This window comes from Oncorhynchus tshawytscha, linkage group LG08, assembly GCF_018296145.1.
Source record: "Oncorhynchus tshawytscha isolate Ot180627B linkage group LG08, Otsh_v2.0, whole genome shotgun sequence".
NCBI classification, from domain to species: Eukaryota; Metazoa; Chordata; class Actinopteri; order Salmoniformes; family Salmonidae; genus Oncorhynchus; species Oncorhynchus tshawytscha.
Window position 1 is genome coordinate 17179513 of NC_056436.1, and position 18602 is coordinate 17198114.

The 18602-nt window shown below is 42.4% G+C and overlaps 1 protein-coding gene across 2 annotated transcripts in view; it reads right to left on the reverse strand.

Moving 5' to 3' along the window:
- LOC112256871 (actin-histidine N-methyltransferase) overlaps positions 1-12772 on the reverse strand; it is a 47313-nt gene extending 34541 nt beyond the window's left edge. For both annotated transcript variants that reach the window (XM_042325290.1, XM_042325289.1), the window contains exons 1-6: positions 12629-12772; positions 5031-5161; positions 4744-4836; positions 3094-3242; positions 2330-2402; positions 1895-2151 (exon numbers count right to left, since the gene is read on the reverse strand). In XM_042325290.1, the coding sequence (XP_042181224.1) occupies positions 1895-2151; positions 2330-2402; positions 3094-3242; positions 4744-4836; positions 5031-5133 (675 nt within the window). In that variant the 5' untranslated portion in view covers positions 5134-5161; positions 12629-12772. The remainder of the gene's footprint in view (positions 1-1894; positions 2152-2329; positions 2403-3093; positions 3243-4743; positions 4837-5030; positions 5162-12628) is intronic.
- Positions 12773-18602: the final 5830 nt, after the last annotated feature.

Genomic DNA, 18602 nt, shown 5'->3' on the forward strand with positions numbered 1-18602 from the left:
CACGCCTCGAAGCACACCACACATTGACAGATAGGTGGATGGGCAGAGACGGAGTGATGGAAGGACGAGGAAGAAGGGCCAGAGAAAGACAGAACAGAGAGAGAGAATGAGTCCTGACTTTTAACACGAGCCAAATGAACCCAGCCCAGAGATTTACTCTATACCTGGCTTCAAGGTGAATGTTCTACAGCTGAGTCTTTAAGGAGATAAATCAACTTACCATACCAGGCTTTAGAACTGAGGGTTTGACCATACAGTCCCTAAGAACTGGGCACTGAAACGGGCCAATCAGTGTAATTTTGTAAATACCGGATCTCTATGGCAAGACACTTCATTGACCCAAGTGTCGTCAAAATCGGGAAAGTGCTGTCAGATATCTAGTGTGACTAACATACGAACGGACGGAACGAGACAGATCCACATTCCCCTCCCCAGTTTCATCGTCACGGGGGACAATGAATACTGTCTGGCACAAAAACATATCACAGAAATAATGAAATCACCTCTACTCCTCAGTCTGCCCATGGAAAAGACACACTTCAGACTACTTAAGGGAAAAAAAACACACATCTATACTCCTGTCTATCCATGGAAAACACACACATCTATACTCCTGTCTATCCATGGAAAACACACACATCTATACTCCTGTCTATCCATGGAAAACACACACATCTATACTCCTGTCTATCCATGGAAAAGACATCACTATCCAAACACACACATCTATACTCCTGTCTATCCATGGAAAACACACACATCTATACTCCTGGAAAACACACACATCTATACTCCTGTCTATCCAAAAAACACACATCTACTCCTGTCTATCCATGGAAAAACACACATCTACTCCTGTCTATCCATGGAAAACACACACATCTATACTCCTGTCTATCCATGGAAAACACACACATCTATACTCCTGTCTATCCATGGAAAACACACACATCTATACTCCTGTCTATCCATGGAAAACACACACATCTATACTCCTGTCTATCCATGGAAAACACACACATCTATACTCCTGTCTATCCATGGAAAACACACACACCTATACTCCTGTCTATCCATGGAAAACACACACACACACAGAGGATTGTCTGTTTCACATACCCGTGACAAACATGTTTCAGGATTTTTGCAAAGTCAGCAGCACCTCATATTGTGCAAAACCTGTGCAGACAGACAGCATCGTGTCCTTTCTGCTCACAACGTTTTGCAATCTGTTCAGGGTAGTGTTGAATTAATATTTGGTTGTAGATGCAATGAAACGCAGCTATTACTATAAAATACCAAATTAATTTGTAGGGACAGAGCACTACCACTCACCTGGATGACTTTGTAAGGACAGAGCACTACCACTCACCTGGATGACTTTGTAGGGACAGAGCACTACCACTCACCTGGATGACTTTGTAGGGACAGAGCACTACCACTCACCTGGATGACTTTGTAGGGACAGAGCACTACCACTCACCTGGATGACTTTGTAGGGACAGAGCACTACCACTCACCTGGATGACTTTGTAGGGACAGAGCACTACCACTCACCTGGATGACTTTGTAGGGACAGAGCATTACCACTCACCTGGATGACTGGATGACTTTGTAGGGACAGAGCACTACCACTCACCTGGATGACTTTGTAGGGACAGAGCACTACCACTCACCTGGATGACTGGATGACTTTGTAGGGACAGAGCACTACCACTCACCTGGATGACTTTGTAGGGACAGAGCACTACCACTCACCTGGATGACTTTGTAGGGACAGAGCACTACCACTCACCTGGATGACCTTGTAGAAGTAGTGAATAGCAGAAACAGTTAGAACATGACTGTTTCTTCAGAAATCCAGTGTGTGACTGAGTACCTTTCTGCCACTCACCTGGATGACCTTGTAGAAGTATGCGTACTGCCGTGCAGTGTTCTTGTACTGGCTGAGGACGTCCGGAATGGCCTGAGTGGACAGCAGGTGGTGTACCTCTTCCTCCTCGTAATATAGGGGGGTGTCGTAGTCCCCAGGGAGGGTCTTGATGTAGGGCAGCCAGGGGGAGGAGGGGTCAGCCCGCTCACACAGCAGGTGGAGGGCCAGGGTCACGTTACCCATGGCTTGGAGAATACGGTCCTGGCTGTACAGGGGACCTGGGGGGGAGAGGGACGGTTACATAAATAATAGAGTGTGTGTGTGTTTGTGTGTGTGTGTGTAGGGGCCCTAGGGGAGGACACAGCAGGGGGGGTTCAAATGTCAGAGGACAAAAGCCTTATAGTCAATGAAGGGTAGGATGGCATCACAGTACAATGGCCTAACATTTCCACTAACCCAGGACAGAGTTCTTGGCTGATTCCACAGTCATCAGCATCGTCCTGGGGATCCACAGAAACAGCTCCTCTGCCTGAGAACAAAATTGACAATGACATCATATGGGAGAAAAGTTTGGCCCGGTGATTTCAGTCTACCTCAGGCTTAATGGAATGTAAGTGTTCATTGTGCTTTTAAACTCTTCCGACAGTGTTACGTCACTGATTAAACTTCCACCAAGACACAGAGCACCTGGGCATCATTAGAACAGCTCTGCTTGTTCGATCAGCTATAAGTGGCAGCCATTTTCAAATGTTACTAATAACAAGAACACCAACTGGAACTGTCATTCTCTTTCTGGTTCCTTCTATCCACAGTGGAACCAGTGTCGTACTTACTAAACACCATAGGGAAGAAAACTAATCGAAACAGGGAGGCACTACCTGCACTTGTCCAATGAGAAACTCTCATTTCAGTTGCTAAAATGTTTCATAATGTTGTGGTTTAATAGGGAAATTTCACCTCAGGGTTTACTATGAGCAGACAAATACACAGAAAGTCTAAACTTCCTGATTCTACCAGTGAAATTAAAATAAGCTTGTTCTAGCTTATGGTTTGGATAATTCTGATGTTTATGACAAAAACCTAATGTTGTTAATACAGTAATGACTATATACCAGTGGCAGATCCAGGGTGAAATGTCCCTTTAATGAAAACGACCCAGGTGATGTTTCACCCTGACAACTACTGCTAGGAACAGAGTCTGTCCAGTTGTATGGACCCACCTTGATGTCCTTGGTGGCCCTGAGGCCGAAGCCCTCGCCAGCGAAGTTAGCGATCTCAACCCCCTCGCAGGAAGCTCCACTCTCCTGAGCCCACGCCATCAGCTCCGGGAAGAACTCCTCTCTGCTGCCCTCAAATATCACAGAGATACCTGAGAGAGAGAGACACACTTATGATTCAACTATTCATATTTAAACTATATAGACCATGGCTCAAATCAAGCTGTATGTGTCTCTGTCTCTCTCTCTGTGTGTGTGTGTGTGGTGTGTGTACACACACATACTATACTTGTGAGCAATGTTCCCTCAAAACATTTTCTGGCACTGAGCAAATCTCAGGTGTGCCGAGCCAAAAACTTGAATGTTGTGAAAATGATGTGCAACTTCCGGTGTACGTTTACTGTGAACACAGGCTGTACCTGCTTTAAGTTACAGTTTAGCAGTAGTCAAGTAGGCTACTGTGGCTATTTGATAATAATGAAGGCCTATCAGAGTGGCCTACCATCAAAAACAATGGAGAAAATGCATCCCATAACATGGAAAATAGCTGTTCTTTAATTCAGCCTACATTGGAAATACCTGTTCGATCCATCTGTGTTCAACGTAGGTCTATTCCATACATTCCATAAAAAACATACAGGGCTTGACGTTAACCTATTTATCCACTTGTCCTTCAGACAAGGTGACTGAAAATGTTGTTGTGTTGTTTAATGCAAGAAACCACTTTACAAAATAAAATGAAACATTATTACAGAGAATCAGAAAAATTATGCTACCCTCTGCCTATTGGCTACATAGCTTATTCAAGCCTGTCTCAAAATACAACACTGTCCTTTCAAGACAAAAAAAAAGCTATTTACATTACTCTCTATTCAAAGATGGCTAGAAATACACACATTTTATGCACTTGTAGGAAGCAATCCCTCCCCCATTGCTGACCACACATGATCTATAACTGGGCTAATAACTCACTAACTAGCAAAGGATATGAACAAATGTACGAATGTGCACACATGGCTACATGCAGCCTCCGCTTTGATCTCAAAACAAGCACATCTACTGTCGACCGCTCATGCTGTAAACACAGTCCAGTTCAAAGTAAATGGCACAGATCCACATATGGCAGTGGTCTATTTGCATATAGGCCTACTGCAGCTCTGATTGGTTATGGTGCACCGATCTGTGTAGAGTACGGGCCTGAGTCATGTGTGTCAATGCAATAGAACCCTACTCTGATCCGTTCTGCCTACAACAGAATATCTTGCATAGTTCACTTTGTTTCGGTATGTTGCATTGAAAGTGTCTAATATTGTGTTGATTCGATCACAATTCCCACAGTAAAGGGAAACATTTATAGCGTTAACTAACGGGGAAAACTCTAGAAAGTTGAGTGAAGTTCAATCTCGTGCTTCTCTGTGTGGGCTGATAATTATTCTGCGAGGAAGCCCCGGAGGAGGTGCGCGCCTGCGTACAGCTTAGAGGGAACATTGCTTGTGAGTAACAGGAGTCCTCACAAGAAGTGTAAACCAACTAAAATTCAGTGAAGTGAGAAAATTTTGCCGGTCCTCACTTAGAAAAAAAAAAGGCTATTTTAGGCTTAGGGGTTAGGGTTAGAATTAGGGTTTTTCTGTGTGTGTCTGTGATCCAGCCTACCTTTCTGTTTCTTCCTGATCTTCTCCACCAGTCCTCGTATCTGGATATATTCCTCCCACTCTTTCCCTGGAGAAGGGGCAGCACTGCTGCATTCTAATGGGATAGACATACATATCACACGATAAGTTACATAGCTACAAAAATCACATAAAGCCTGTTTCCCAGACACAGATCAAGCCTAAGAACTCTCAATGGAACATGCTTTTTATTCTTATGGGTCCTAGTCAAAAGTAGTACACTATATAGCAGAAGTGGGTTGCCATTTGGGACGCAGCGTTGGAACATACTCTGTAGGAGGTCTGAGATTAGGTTCATCATCTCTTTGGGAGAGACCACGGCTGTGGCGCCTGTCCCCGACTTCTGAGTCTTCACTCTACTCTTCCTTCCCATGGTGCAGCTGGTCAGAACAGGGCAGGGACTGAGAAGGAGAGACAGACAACACTAAGTCAGCTGGTCAGAGCAGGGCTGAGGAGGAGAGACAGACAACACTAAGTCAGCTGGTCAGAGCAGGGGAGGAGAGACAGACAGCACTAAGTCAGCTGGTCAGAGCAGGGCAGGGGCAGGGGAGGAGAGACAGACAGCACTAAGTCAATCACTCATCTAAAGTGGATTCTTGAGAGACAGGAAGAGAAGAAACATGACAAAAATCACACATTTCTTAATCAAAACAAACCAGATTTTTTTGTGCAGGTCGTATTCACAGACGAAGAAAAAAGAACTGAAGCAGTGAGGGACAAATTACATGAACTTGTCCAATAAAAACATGCTCCGGTGTGTACTAATTAATGACCCAGTCAACAAAATAGGGTAAGCGTTCCATTCCCAGCGTGTGTGAGCACAAAGAAAAGTTGTATCTACATGCAATGGCCACTAGAGGGCACAAGACACTGCAAAATCTAAACTGGGCCAATGCCTTCAGAGTTGAAGGGATACTTAGGGATTTTGGCATGCTAGTACATCCAGACATTGAGCTAACGCTAGTTAGCATTGGCTCACGAAACTACCTCTAACTTCCTTCATACTAGAAACAGAGACATAAAAATGGTATCCTCACTGCCAAAATCCCAAAGCATCCCTTTAATGTCGAAGCTTCAAGGCATAGTGGTTGGCTGGGCATGTAAAACAAGAGGATATTTTTGTTCATATTGGCTCAAGATCAATCCCACATCCACTCTTGATAGTTAAGGGGAAGAACAGGTGCCTATATAGAAATCACACACAGATTTCTCAAGAGAAAACGTTCAACTGTGCTTTAATACTTCAACTGAGAGGACATTACATCATCATTACAGACTACTATGATATTAGCCAAGTATCCGGTATGTATCTCTTATACCCATTGTTTGTGTTTCTGCAGGTCAACAAGCCTTTCCTGAGAAAACTGAAAGAATAATTATACTATTTTGCTATGTCATCCGGATTAACACATTTTGATATGCTGATAAGGGCATTGGGCTAAAAATGGTGTACCAGCAGTTCTTGGCTGATAACCTTGTCCTTATGCAAGGGTGGAGTAGACTATTCACTACAGTCCCCGCCTGTTGTACTGGGGAATCTAAATTCCAGAGGCTTAACCAACACTGGAAAAAAATTAAGTTGTTTCAACTAACTGGTTCCACAGCCTTTAATTATTATTATTTGTTATTTTTTTACACTCAACTTTTCAGTCAAAGTGTTACCTGAACTTGACATTTTTAGTTGTCCCAAACTTAGCTCCAACATGAGAAAACATAAGCAAAAATTCAGTCACTTAAAATGATTTGTTTACACAAATTATTTCATATGTTCATTCAATTAGAAATGTATATTTTATTGACTTTTTATGCAGTGGAACTAGTTACACCACAACATACACATGTTTTCAACGTACATATTTGACACACATGATTACATTGTGCATGTTCATTTATAGACTCATTATTATTCACCATGTTTTCACCTGGGATTTGAACTCACAACCTCTTGGCTCACAGCATTCCAATCTTCCTGCGACACCACCTTGTGTGTCAATGACTGAGTTCAAAACGTATTCAAAAAGTAAATATCAGCTCTGTTAAAAATACAGTCCCAAAAAAATATTTAGCAAACTGATTAAGGAGTAATATTAAAACAGAATAATATGCTCCACCAACAGTAGACAATTATACGGAAAAACCTCCAATGGCTCAAATAATAAATCAAATGAATGATGAGAGAAAGGTCAGATGACCTAATAATGACACAGATGTGGTGGCGAAGCAGGAAGGTCAGAATGCCATGAACCAAGAGGTTGTGAGTTCAAATCCCAGGTGAGGACATGTTGAATAATAATGACTGTATAAATGAACATGCACAATGTAATCATGTATGTTAACATGTGTCAAATATGTACGTTGAAAACATTGTATTTTAAAAGCACAGCTTATGTGCATGTAAACAGTTTCACAGATATTTTTAGTTAAGATCCCCAAATAATAATTAATAGCTGATCCAACAATTGAGACAAGTTGAGAAAACATAGTATTTTAAATTGACTTCTCAAATTGGAGATAAATTTGGGGCAACATTTTATTATTTTGTTCAGGTAACACTTGGACTGAAAAGTTGAGTAAACAAAAACGGCTGTGGAACCAGTTAATAAATAATAATTTGTGGGTGTTTATTTTTTTTACAGTGAATATCTGAGAGTGTAAACATTCTAGAATGTTCTACTTAGTTTTCAGTCTAATAGTGAGCGAGATGAGCGTCTCATGCAAAAGAATACCAGTAAACGACATTGCCATGGTAACCTGTGCCTTTGCCAGATTAAAACAGCCTCAAGCAGTCAGTAGAAATAAACATGGTGTCACACAGAGAGAGAAACTACAGTACAATGCCTGTGGTCCAATGTCACAGGCCTACTCTAGTAAACCGACAATGTACAGGGCTCTACAATGCTGCAATTTTCAGGGCATATGTGCCTACATATTTTGCTGTGCTACCTGGAATTTTTTATTTGGGATTTTTGTAAGGATTTCTTCGCTTTCCCGCAGCCTCTGTAGTATGCAGAAGTGGTGGCACAGAAAGAAAGGACAAGGTAGAGCTTCTTCAGGAGATGAGCTTCAAAAGTAGCTATGATTCATAGTCTGTGTTTACACAAACAGACAATTTGGAAAAAAAATTCCACTAATTGGTCTTTTTACCAATCACATCAGATCTTTTCACATCAGATATTTTTCAGAGCTGGTCTGATTGGTCAAAAGACCAATTAGTGGAAAAAAATATCTGAATTGGGCTGCCTGTGTAAACACAGCTATGTAGGCCCAATTTAGACTATATCTCAATCTTAAAAACCTGTATTCTGTAATTGCTGTCAATTGTTATCACTAAAAGGGCCAATCTCTACTAACTACATACATTTTTGGACTTATCAATGAATGATATAAACCCATTCAGTGTTTCCCTTTCATGCAGTTGTGCACCACCACTGCAATTACATGTTTTAATTCTGTGTAAACTTAAAACGACTACAACCAGATATAAAATATGTAGAAAAGATAATGGGGCAATATATTTTTTTAAATCAGATCATTTTTGAGGACTAACAATCACCAAAATCAAAACTAGACAGTCAGGCATGTGGCCCCCATTGATTTTGTTATGTTTTAGTCACTCAGATAGCATAAACACACATAAGCATGGCAAAATGTGTAGAATTGCAGCAAATTAGCTTTAAAACAAAATGTATAGAATTGCAGGACTCCGATTCCGATTTACGCTGAGATTCCGATTTTTCACTTTGAAATGTATGCAAAAAACATTTCAAAAGTTTAACAAACCATACACCTCTATGCACAAACGACAAACAATTTACACAGTAAATAAAATTAACTTTGTATCTGCACAGTCCTTCCAGTAAATGTGTTTTTGGCAAATTAGCAAATTGTTAAAAGTAGTCATTGTGCATAGAATTGTATGGTTTTTTAAACTGAAATCAAATGTTTTTTCTTTGACATACATTTTAAAGTGAAACATCTGAATCTCAGCGTAATTCCATTACCATGGAACTGGCCCTCAGGTGAATGAAACTTCATCTTTTGTAAAAATGAAACAAGAAGTTATTTTTATTTTTTAACAGTATTAGGCTGCTATGTCCTTCATATTGGCATACTGATTGCTTTAAATAGCCATGGTAGTAGTGTCAAAGCTCAGTTAGCATTACATATGTGGACATTTTAGGAGTCATGTTTATCCATCATTCCCCTCTCCAGCTGCCTCGCTCCCTTCCCTCTTTGTCGCTCTACTCACCCTCTCAAGTCCAGCCTTCTCTACTCACTCACCCTAACTTCCTCTCTCGCTCTCTCTTCACTTTCTCTGTCACCTTTTAAAGCCTATTCCTCTCAGAGGAGGCTGGTGGGAGGAACTATAGGAGGACAGGCTCATTGTAAAGACTGGAAGGGAATAAATGGAACGGTATCAAACATCAACATATGGAAACCACGTTTGCCTCCATTCCATTGAATCTATTCCAGCAATTACAATGAGCCCATCCTCCTATAGCGCATGCCACCAGCCTCCTCTGATATCCTTCCTCTCGCTCTCACTTTGTCAACTGCTCGTCTTGCAGCTCCTCGCAAAGGGCAAAGAAATCCGAGACTCAACCACAATCACAACAGTTCAGTCATTTTTGGCAGCAAGAAACTTTACTTTCCAACAGCACATCTGCTCTGAAGGGAAATAAATGGGCACCGAGTGTGCCTGCCTTTCATAGACACAGCAGCACCACTGTATACATGTGCCAGTTGAAATACAGTTGATGCTACCACACAATTTAGGCTTATTCCAGGTAATATTGGGGACGGAGGATAAATAAGACACAGTGGGACAGCTGCTTGTATGGTTATGGGTGTATTCCAAACGGTCCTATGGGCCCTGGCCATTTGAGATGGACCCTATGGCCTAGCCAAGAGCTCGGTGCAGGGCCAAGGAGGACAGCTGTCACAGCACCATGTGACGGCCTGTCGTTATGCTGTCTTCCTGTTCTTAACATTCTGGCTATAGGCTGACAACAGTGGCTGGGGGAGTGAGAATAGAGAATCGGAGTCTCCTAAATCCTTTTAACAACATGCATGTAGTAGTGACATACACTGAGATTATAAATCAAAAATCTAATGCAAAAGGTAACGTCTTACAGGAATCACTTTGGTAGATACGTGGTGTGACGTCCTAACTCAGTTTAGTCAGGCTGACTGACAACAGTGGCTGGGGGGTGACAGAGAATGGGAGGCTTTTAATCATTCAACAGCATTCAGGGACTGACCAACAAACATATAAACTCAGCAAAAAAAAGAAACGTCCTCTCACTGTCAACAGCGTTTATTTTCAGCAAAGTTAACATATGTAAATATTTGTATGAACATAACAAGATTCAACAACTGAGACATAAACTGAACAAGTTCCACAGACATGTGACTAACAGAAATTGAATAATGTGTCCCTGAACAAAGGGGAGGTCAAAATCAAAAGTGTGTGTGGCCACCAGCTGCATTAATTACAGCAGTGCATCTCCTCACGGAGTACACCAGATTTGCCAGTTCTTGCTGTGAGATGTTACCCCACTCTTCCACCAAGGCACCTGCAAGTTCCCAGACATTTCTGGGGGGAATGGCCCTCACCCTCTGATCCAACAGGTCCCAGATGTGCTCAATGGGATTGAGATCTGGGCTCTTCGCTGGCCATGGCAGAACATTGACAGTCCTGTCTTGCAGGAAATCACGCACAGAACGAGCAGTATGGCTGGTAGCATTGTCATGCTGGAGGGTCATGTCAGGATGAGCCCGCAGGAAGGGTACCACATGAGGGAGGAGGTCTCCCCTGTAACGCACAGCATTGAGATTGCCTGCAATGACAACAAGCTCAGTCTGATGATGCTGTGACACACCGCCCCAGACCATGACTGACCCTCCACCTCCAAATTGATCCTGCTCCAGAGTACAGGCCTCGGTGAAATGCGCATTCCTTCGACGATAAACGCGAATCTGACCATCACCCCTGGTGAGACAAAACCGTGACTCATCAGTGAAGAGCGCTTTTTGCCAGTCCTGTCTGGTCCAGCGACGGTGGGTTTGTGCCCATAGGCGACGTTATTGCCGGCGATGTCTAGCGAGGACCTGCCTTACAACAGGCCTACAAGCCCTCAGTCCAGTCTCTCTCAGCCTATTGCGGACAGTCTGAGCACTGATGGAGGGATTGTGCGTTCCTAGTGTAACTCGGGCAGTTGTTGTTGCCATCCTGTACCTGTCCTGCAGGTGTGAGGTTCAGATGTAACGATCCTGTGCAGGTGTTGTTACACGTGCTCTGCCACTGCGAGGACGATCAGCTGTCCGTCCTGTCTCCCTGTAGCGCTGTCTTAGGCGACTCACAGTACGGACATTGCAATTTATTGCCCTGGCCACATCTGCAGTCCTCGTGCATCTTTGCAGCATGCCTAAGGCACATTCATGTAGATGAGCAGGGACCCTGGCCATCTTTCTTTTGGTGTTATACAGTCAGTAGAAAGACCTCTTCAGTGTCCTAGGTTTTCATAACTGTGACCTTAATTGCCTACCGTCTGTAAGCTGTTAGTGTCTTAACGACCGTTCCACAGGTGCATGTTCATTAATTGTTTATGGTTCATTGAACAAGCAGGGGAAACCGTGTTTAAACCCTTTACAATGAAGATCTGTGAAGTTATTTGGATTTGTACAAATCATCTTTGAAAGACAGGGTCCTGAAAAAGGGACATTTCTTTATTTGCTGAGTTTATAAAGGTGTTGTAGAAAGGAATCACTTGGGTGATATTAAACATCACTGTTGGTGTCTGGGATTTGGGACAGCCTAAATGTGACATTCAGATCCCAATTAAACAGTGTGCAGGCTAAACTCCAACCCTCTTCTTCCACTCAAATGGACAAAGGCTTTGACCCCCTTTCAGTGGTTTTGGCCACTAGCATGCCATGTTATTGTTCACTAGCTCTGGCCCTTGACACTGTTTGAAAGGCTGCCAAGAATCCTCCACCAACACAATCAAGTATGCATCCATTAGGACCAACCAGACCAAATGAGGCATCAGTGAATCAAAGTTCCAAACCCTAAACTACCCTACTGTAAGTCACAAAATGGAGGGGTGATAGTTCCCTCTAAAAATCAACATTTATCTTTAACATTCTGCCTCGTAGAGACTTGCATTTTTTTTATAGCAACTTCTTATAGCAACTTCTTTCAGACTGAGAGCATGGAGTAACCATGGTAACAGTCTGATGTTTTGACAAACTGTCCACCAATCCAGGATTGTTGAACATTATAAAAAGGGCTTTATTCATCCTGACTTCCCTCAGGGAAGCTTGTTGCTTTAAACTAGCTAATCAATTCCACTGTACTGCTAGTTCGCAGGATAGCTAGAAAGCAGTTGACACTCACTGGCAACAACAGTTCACTTTAAAACAATTTCCCAGACCAACTGAACTAGCTAGCTTTTCAGCTAGGTCTGTCAAGCTATCTAGGGAGCCAACTGAATCACGCCATCAAACTGGCTAACAGTCGTCGTTTTGCAGTGTACTGTAGCAGACGAGCCCATTCATTTCCCTTGTCCAAGAAACATATCGTAGAATGTGATTATCAAACTAGTACGTTAAGGTCTCTCGCTCCTTAGTATATAGAAATGGGAAACAACCTGCAACAATAGTGTTTTTGAAAGGCAAAATTATAACACACACTTGCTAGTTAGCTAACCAGCTAGCTTGGCTCGCAAATATGAAAGCGACGTTCGCGCCGCAATGCAGGAGTGACAGGTAAAGCTTTAGCTAAATGGCAAGCATAATGACTAGGAATATCAAACAGTAATTGCATGCACATAATTGCTAATAACTTGCTTTATAAACTAAGTTACCTTGTAATTGAGTACAGTAGCTAGTTCCTCTCCTGTCAAACTGGAATTCAAGCCTCTTGCACAAGGTAGGGGAGCAAAACCTAACGTGGATGTTGAATTGGGCGAGCCACGAATGTAACATATTTTTTCTAACGATTTGATTGGATCACAAACGTTCTACACCCACGTAAACAATGTTATCTTTCTTGATTTGTATTGGTTGTTGGAAAGTGTGCGCTTCTTCATGTCTCTGCCTATTGGCACATCTTTGACGGGTTCTTCGTACGGATTGGTCAAAATGATCAGATTTCGCGAATGGCAGTTTGGCTTCGGAACGTCAACACAAAAACCGTCCCTTCGTGGTTTGTGATTGGACGTTTACTTCAGGGGATTTAAAAGTATCATAAATTGTTATTTTTCCGGCGGGTCGCTTGAAAAGTCTTACAAAGCGGTTTTTGAAGTTCGTCAATACTAAACAGCATGACAAGGAGCTCCAACTCAAGCATTCTTCTTCTTCTGTGGGTTTTATGGCAGACTACAAACCACGAGGGTGTATTGCTGCCACCAACTGGACGGGTTGAACCCCCCCCGAAAAAATCCACAGGCAATAGTGAAACTAACTTAAACCACCCCAATAAAAATAGCACATTGCCAAACAAACAAAACTCCCACTTCTTTTTTCCATATCTCCCTTCTCAGGCACTCGGACCTGAGAGGGTGATATGGCTCTCGGACATGAGAGGGTGGTACGGCTTGTGCCAATATTCCATGTAACTCCTTCACTGAGAAATCTTTCAGCCCCAGGAACCGCTCTGCTGCATCCACTATGATTTCTATCTTCCTGGACCTTCTCTCCACCTTGGCAGTGCCATTAATTACCATAGCTATAAAGGCCACAAAGTCCACCTTCTTAACCTTTAAAATGTCATGATCCTGCTGGTGAAAGGAAACCCCTGCATCCTGCAGTGTAGGCCTATCCACTACCGTGGACTCTTCTGGTGCACCATTCAAACCCTAAACTCTTTTCACAGCTGCTGCTGCATATGAAATGCTCTGTACCTGACTTTGGCTCCCTCATTCTCTTTCACCCTTGTGGGGCATTCAAAAGACGTGGCTTCATGGTTCCCACCGCAATTACAACGTCACATATTCATCACTTTTATAACACATATGTTCTTTTCCACAATTTTGACATCTCGGCTTCTCCCTTCTGCAAACACTTGATACATGACCAAAAGCTTTAAAATGATCACACTGCATTGTTCTTGGGATAAATGCTCTGACTCTGTAGTTAATCTACTCTAACTGCACTTGAGTAGGGAGAGACTCCATATCAACAAAGAACAGATAGACTCTTCACTTTGTCACCATTCACCACACGATTCATTTGACGTGCTTCAATCACTCCAGGAATACTTTTTATCTCTTCAAAATCGACTTCCAACGAGATGCCAGACATAACCCCCTTGAAGGGTGCCCTGTTCCGAAGAGACACACTCCACACTTCAAACTTCAAAGCATTTCACTACACCTGCAATAACATCTGCTAAACACATGTATGTGACCAATAAGATTTGATTTGACTTATCAAATTGTTTAAGACAATGCAAGTTCCTTCAGGTCCGCAAAAGCACAAAAAATCTTGTGATGCTCACAGCCTTCACTTTACCTAGCACTCTCTCCACCAGTTTAGATAACCCAAATGGTTTCTTCAAGAATGGTACTCTGCTCAGCTGCTCCTCATTAACAAACAGTACTCCTACTAGATACGAAGGATCATTCTCATCCCTGTAACTATTTTGTCCGTTTTTCATTCTTTTGGTCAATACTCTAATTCTCCTTGATTCTACTGCCATTGTATTCAGAATCCACGTCATCTGCTTCCGCCATCTTTCCTCGCTGGTTCCGAACCTCCAACTCAAGCAGCCATGTAAACATGTGGTTAATAGTAGCATGCCGGATCAAACCAAACAGTAGTGAGTGATGGGAGTTATTACAGCAGTAGCAGAAATGAACAATTCTGCATGCAGGATTTTGCAAAAATATCCTATATGTAAAAAAACAAATAATGTATGCAGAGCAGAATTAGGCTGATACCTGCTAATTATCAAAATCAAGAAAAGGGCTGTTATATTTTTACAAACACTTAAAAGAAAGCGATTCCCAAACCTCCCATAACAAAGCCATCACCTACAGAGAAATTAACCTGGAGAAGAGCCCCCTAAGCAAGCTGGTCCTGGGGCTCTGTTCACAAACACAAATCATGAGAAAAAAAAAACTTAATTACTTGACACATTGGAAATAATTAACAAAAAAACAGAGCACACTAGAATGCTATTTGGCCCTAAAATGAGAGTACGCAGTGGCAGAATAACTGACCACAGTGACTGACCCAAAATGAACAAATCTTTGACTATGTGCAGACTCCGTGAGCCTTGCTATTGAGAAAGGCCGCCGTAGGCAGACCTTGTCTCAATAGAAAACAGGCGATGTGCACACTGTCCACAAAATGAGGTGGAAACTGAGCTGCACTTCCTAACATGCTGCCAAGTGTATGACCATATTAGAGACACATATTTCCCTCAGATTACACAGACCCACAAAGAATTCAAAAACAAATTCAATTTTGATGAACTCCCATATCTATTAGGTGAAATACCACAGTGTGTAATCACAGCAGATTGGTGACCTGTTGCCACAAGAAAAGGGCAACCAGTGAAGAACAAACACCATTGTAAATACAACCCACATTTCTGTTTATTTATTTTCCCTTTTGTACTTTAACTATTTGCACATCATTACAACACTGTATATAGACATGACATTTGAAATGTCTTTATTCTTTTGGAACTTTTGTGAGTGTAATGTTTACTGTTAGTTTTGTGTAGTTTATTTCACTTTTGTTTATCTATTCGACTTGCTTTGGCAATGTAAACATATGTTTTCCATTCCAATAAAGCCCTTAAATTGAATTGAAATAAAGGACCACTTGAAGGGAGGCTCTCTTATTGAGGCAAAGAGCCTCCAGATAACACCAGATGAGAAAAAGGTAGATAGCCTGTCAGTGCTACTAAACTTTGAAGACAGAAAAAAATACGATTGGGTATATGAGTTACTATGTCAGAGTTTATGTTCCGAAACTGTTGCGTTGCTGTAATCTGTCAAAGGGCATGTGGCAGCGCTGTGTAAAGGCAAAAGGAGATGTGAGACGTGTGGGGGAGGATATGGATATGGGAAATGTGGAGACGTGGTCCAGTTAAAGAGCTGTAACTATGGGGTTTGTGCAGTGATGAAAAGACAAGTGGAATGGGCAGCAGGAGGAGTGAGTGTAAAATATTGTATGCAGAAGCCGTAGTAGTACAGTAGTTCACGCAGAAATGAGCGGGGCACCTAGAAGAGTTGGTATTTCAGGGCATATTGGGATGCAGGTTGGGTGTGATGTAGTGAGCAGAATGGGAGAACACAAGACTGGTAGGAGACATGAAGAAGGCTGTTACATTTGTGACAGCAGCAAACAATTGCTCAGAAACATTACAATCTAAGACTGTATCTAAGATACGGATCATAGTGGAGCAGGCAGTGAGGTATATTGGGATCACAGGACTGACAGGGGAAAATGTACAGGATGACCTCAATAAGATTGAGAATCAGTCCAGCCAGGATTCATGTATTGGTTAATTTTCATAATTGTGTTAATCCTCCAATGGAATGCACCTTACTAAAAAATATTACAGTCCGAGTGCAGTGTATCTGACGTATGCTGTTTGTTTTACTGTCGTCATTTTGCAGTGTAACTGCAATTACTGCATCCAAAATACCACAGTCGACTGCAGTTACTGCAGTTTTGAAACTGCAATCTTTTTTTGTAAGGGGTCAAAAGTTTGATGGCAAGTGGGCAAGAGTTCAAAAAGTTTATTGAGGAATTACCAGCGAAACCTGATGTGATACGTGTATGTTTCCAGGAGACATGGCTTAAACCTACTCTAGGTGTTGTATTACAAGGTTATGTTGCAGTCCGTAGAGATAGGGGGGAGGAGGAGGGTGTGTTACCTTCATAAAGGGGGCGATCCCATATAGGCGTGTGGGAGAGGGAGTGGAACAGGAGTATCAAGTCAAACTGTGTGCCGAATGCAAGACATCAATGTAGCAGTAGAACAAATATCGGAATATTATATTATAACTTCAAATAAAATAAATCAATGTCGGCTACAGTAGAACACATGTATGAGAATATAGAAGCACATATTCAGATTACAAACTTGTTCTTTACTGTGAAGGTAAAAATATTAAAATCCTACCTTTTGTTTTCAAAACCTCCCACAATGACTCTCCTACGTCTGTTCTGAAGACTGGCTCTAGTGTATTTTTTCATTTGGAGTGTTAACTATAACCTGTGTTTTCCCACGATTCAAATTCAGTCGGAAATCAAATCAAATTTTATTTGTCACATACACATGGTTAGCAGAGGTTAATGCGAGTGTAGCAAAATGCTTGTGCTTCTAGTTCCGACAATGCAGTAATATCTAACAAGTAATCAAACAATTTCACAACAACTACCTTAAAGACCGTACGTGACGTTGGAACCTCTTCACTAGCTGACCACCACTACCAAGACCTGTGTCAGTTACTTACAACATCGTCCCTCCCCATAACCTCTATGTACACATAAGAGAGCAGGTCTGGAATCAGTGTGGCAGGATAGGATGACAGGAGACTGTTACAGGGAGAGATATGGGGAAAGCAGAGATTTTAGCCCAGCCATTTGTGAAGGTACACAGCTCAAATAATCTGACGGAAGAGGGGCTGCGTGGGAGATGGGGTTAGAGGAGAACATCCGGCGGTCCTGCATCAGAGAGAGATGGTGGGGGATGCATTGAATGACCCTTTTTTTTCCAATGGCTGAGATGAAGAGATCATTAGCTAAGGCTGGGGTATCATCACCTGGGAAGGATGAGATGTGTTACATCATGATGGCTCATCTCAGTGACACTGCAATGGGGAAAGTATTGGGCCTTTACAAAACATGTGGCAGGAAGAGAAACTGCCTGGAAGCTGGAAGCAGGCGGTAGTGGTGTCAATACGGAAACCAGGGAAAGACCCTACTCGTCTTTCAAGCTACAGACCGATAACATTGACATCTCATGCATGTAAACTTATGGAAATGATGGTAACAGAAAGGCTGACTTACTTTCTACAGAGTAGAGGACTAATGTCACCAGATGAAAGTGAAACAATGGATCCTGTACTGTGCCTTGAGTAAGTTATACGGAAGGCACAGGCACATAAGGTTATCATGGGGGTTGGAGGAAGGATAAAAGATTGTATTTTTGGGCGATCAATAGAAGTGAGGGTGAGGAGCTCTATGTAAAAAAGCTATGAAGTAGATAAAGGTACCCCCCAGGGATGTGTCATTCCACTGTTTTAAAGTGGAAGAGACCCCCAAGAAATGTAAAGACATCATCAAGACATGTGTGTAAACTAATTTAACCTTTTGCAATTGTCTGGATTACAAGATGTTATATATTCAGTAATAGTTGGTACTTTGACATTGAGGGTACCTCGTCCATCGAATAGATGTGTCCATTGCATTAAACATTTCCCCCTCCCCCACCAGAACTGCACAGCTACTTAAAATATCCAGCTCATCATCAAGCTTTGATTATTTTAATCAGCTGTTTAGTGCTAGGGCCACAACCAAAATGTGCCCCCCTTGGGGTCCCCAGGACTGAGTTTGGGAAGCGCTGTGCTAGTATAAAGTTGTGACCCCTGACCAGGTAGTAAATTATATTTCCATCCCTGCGAAGGACAGGGTCTGGTCCTCCACCTCCTATCCTACACCCTCGCCCGCCTACCCCCCGCCGGGGTACAACCACTGCTACCCTCTACATATGCCTCCAGGACACGGGGACTACCTGCCTGGGATGGGCATCCCTCCTAGCAGCTATCCCCCACACCCTGGAGGACAGATCTAGGTATCCTCTCCACTGCCCCCTGG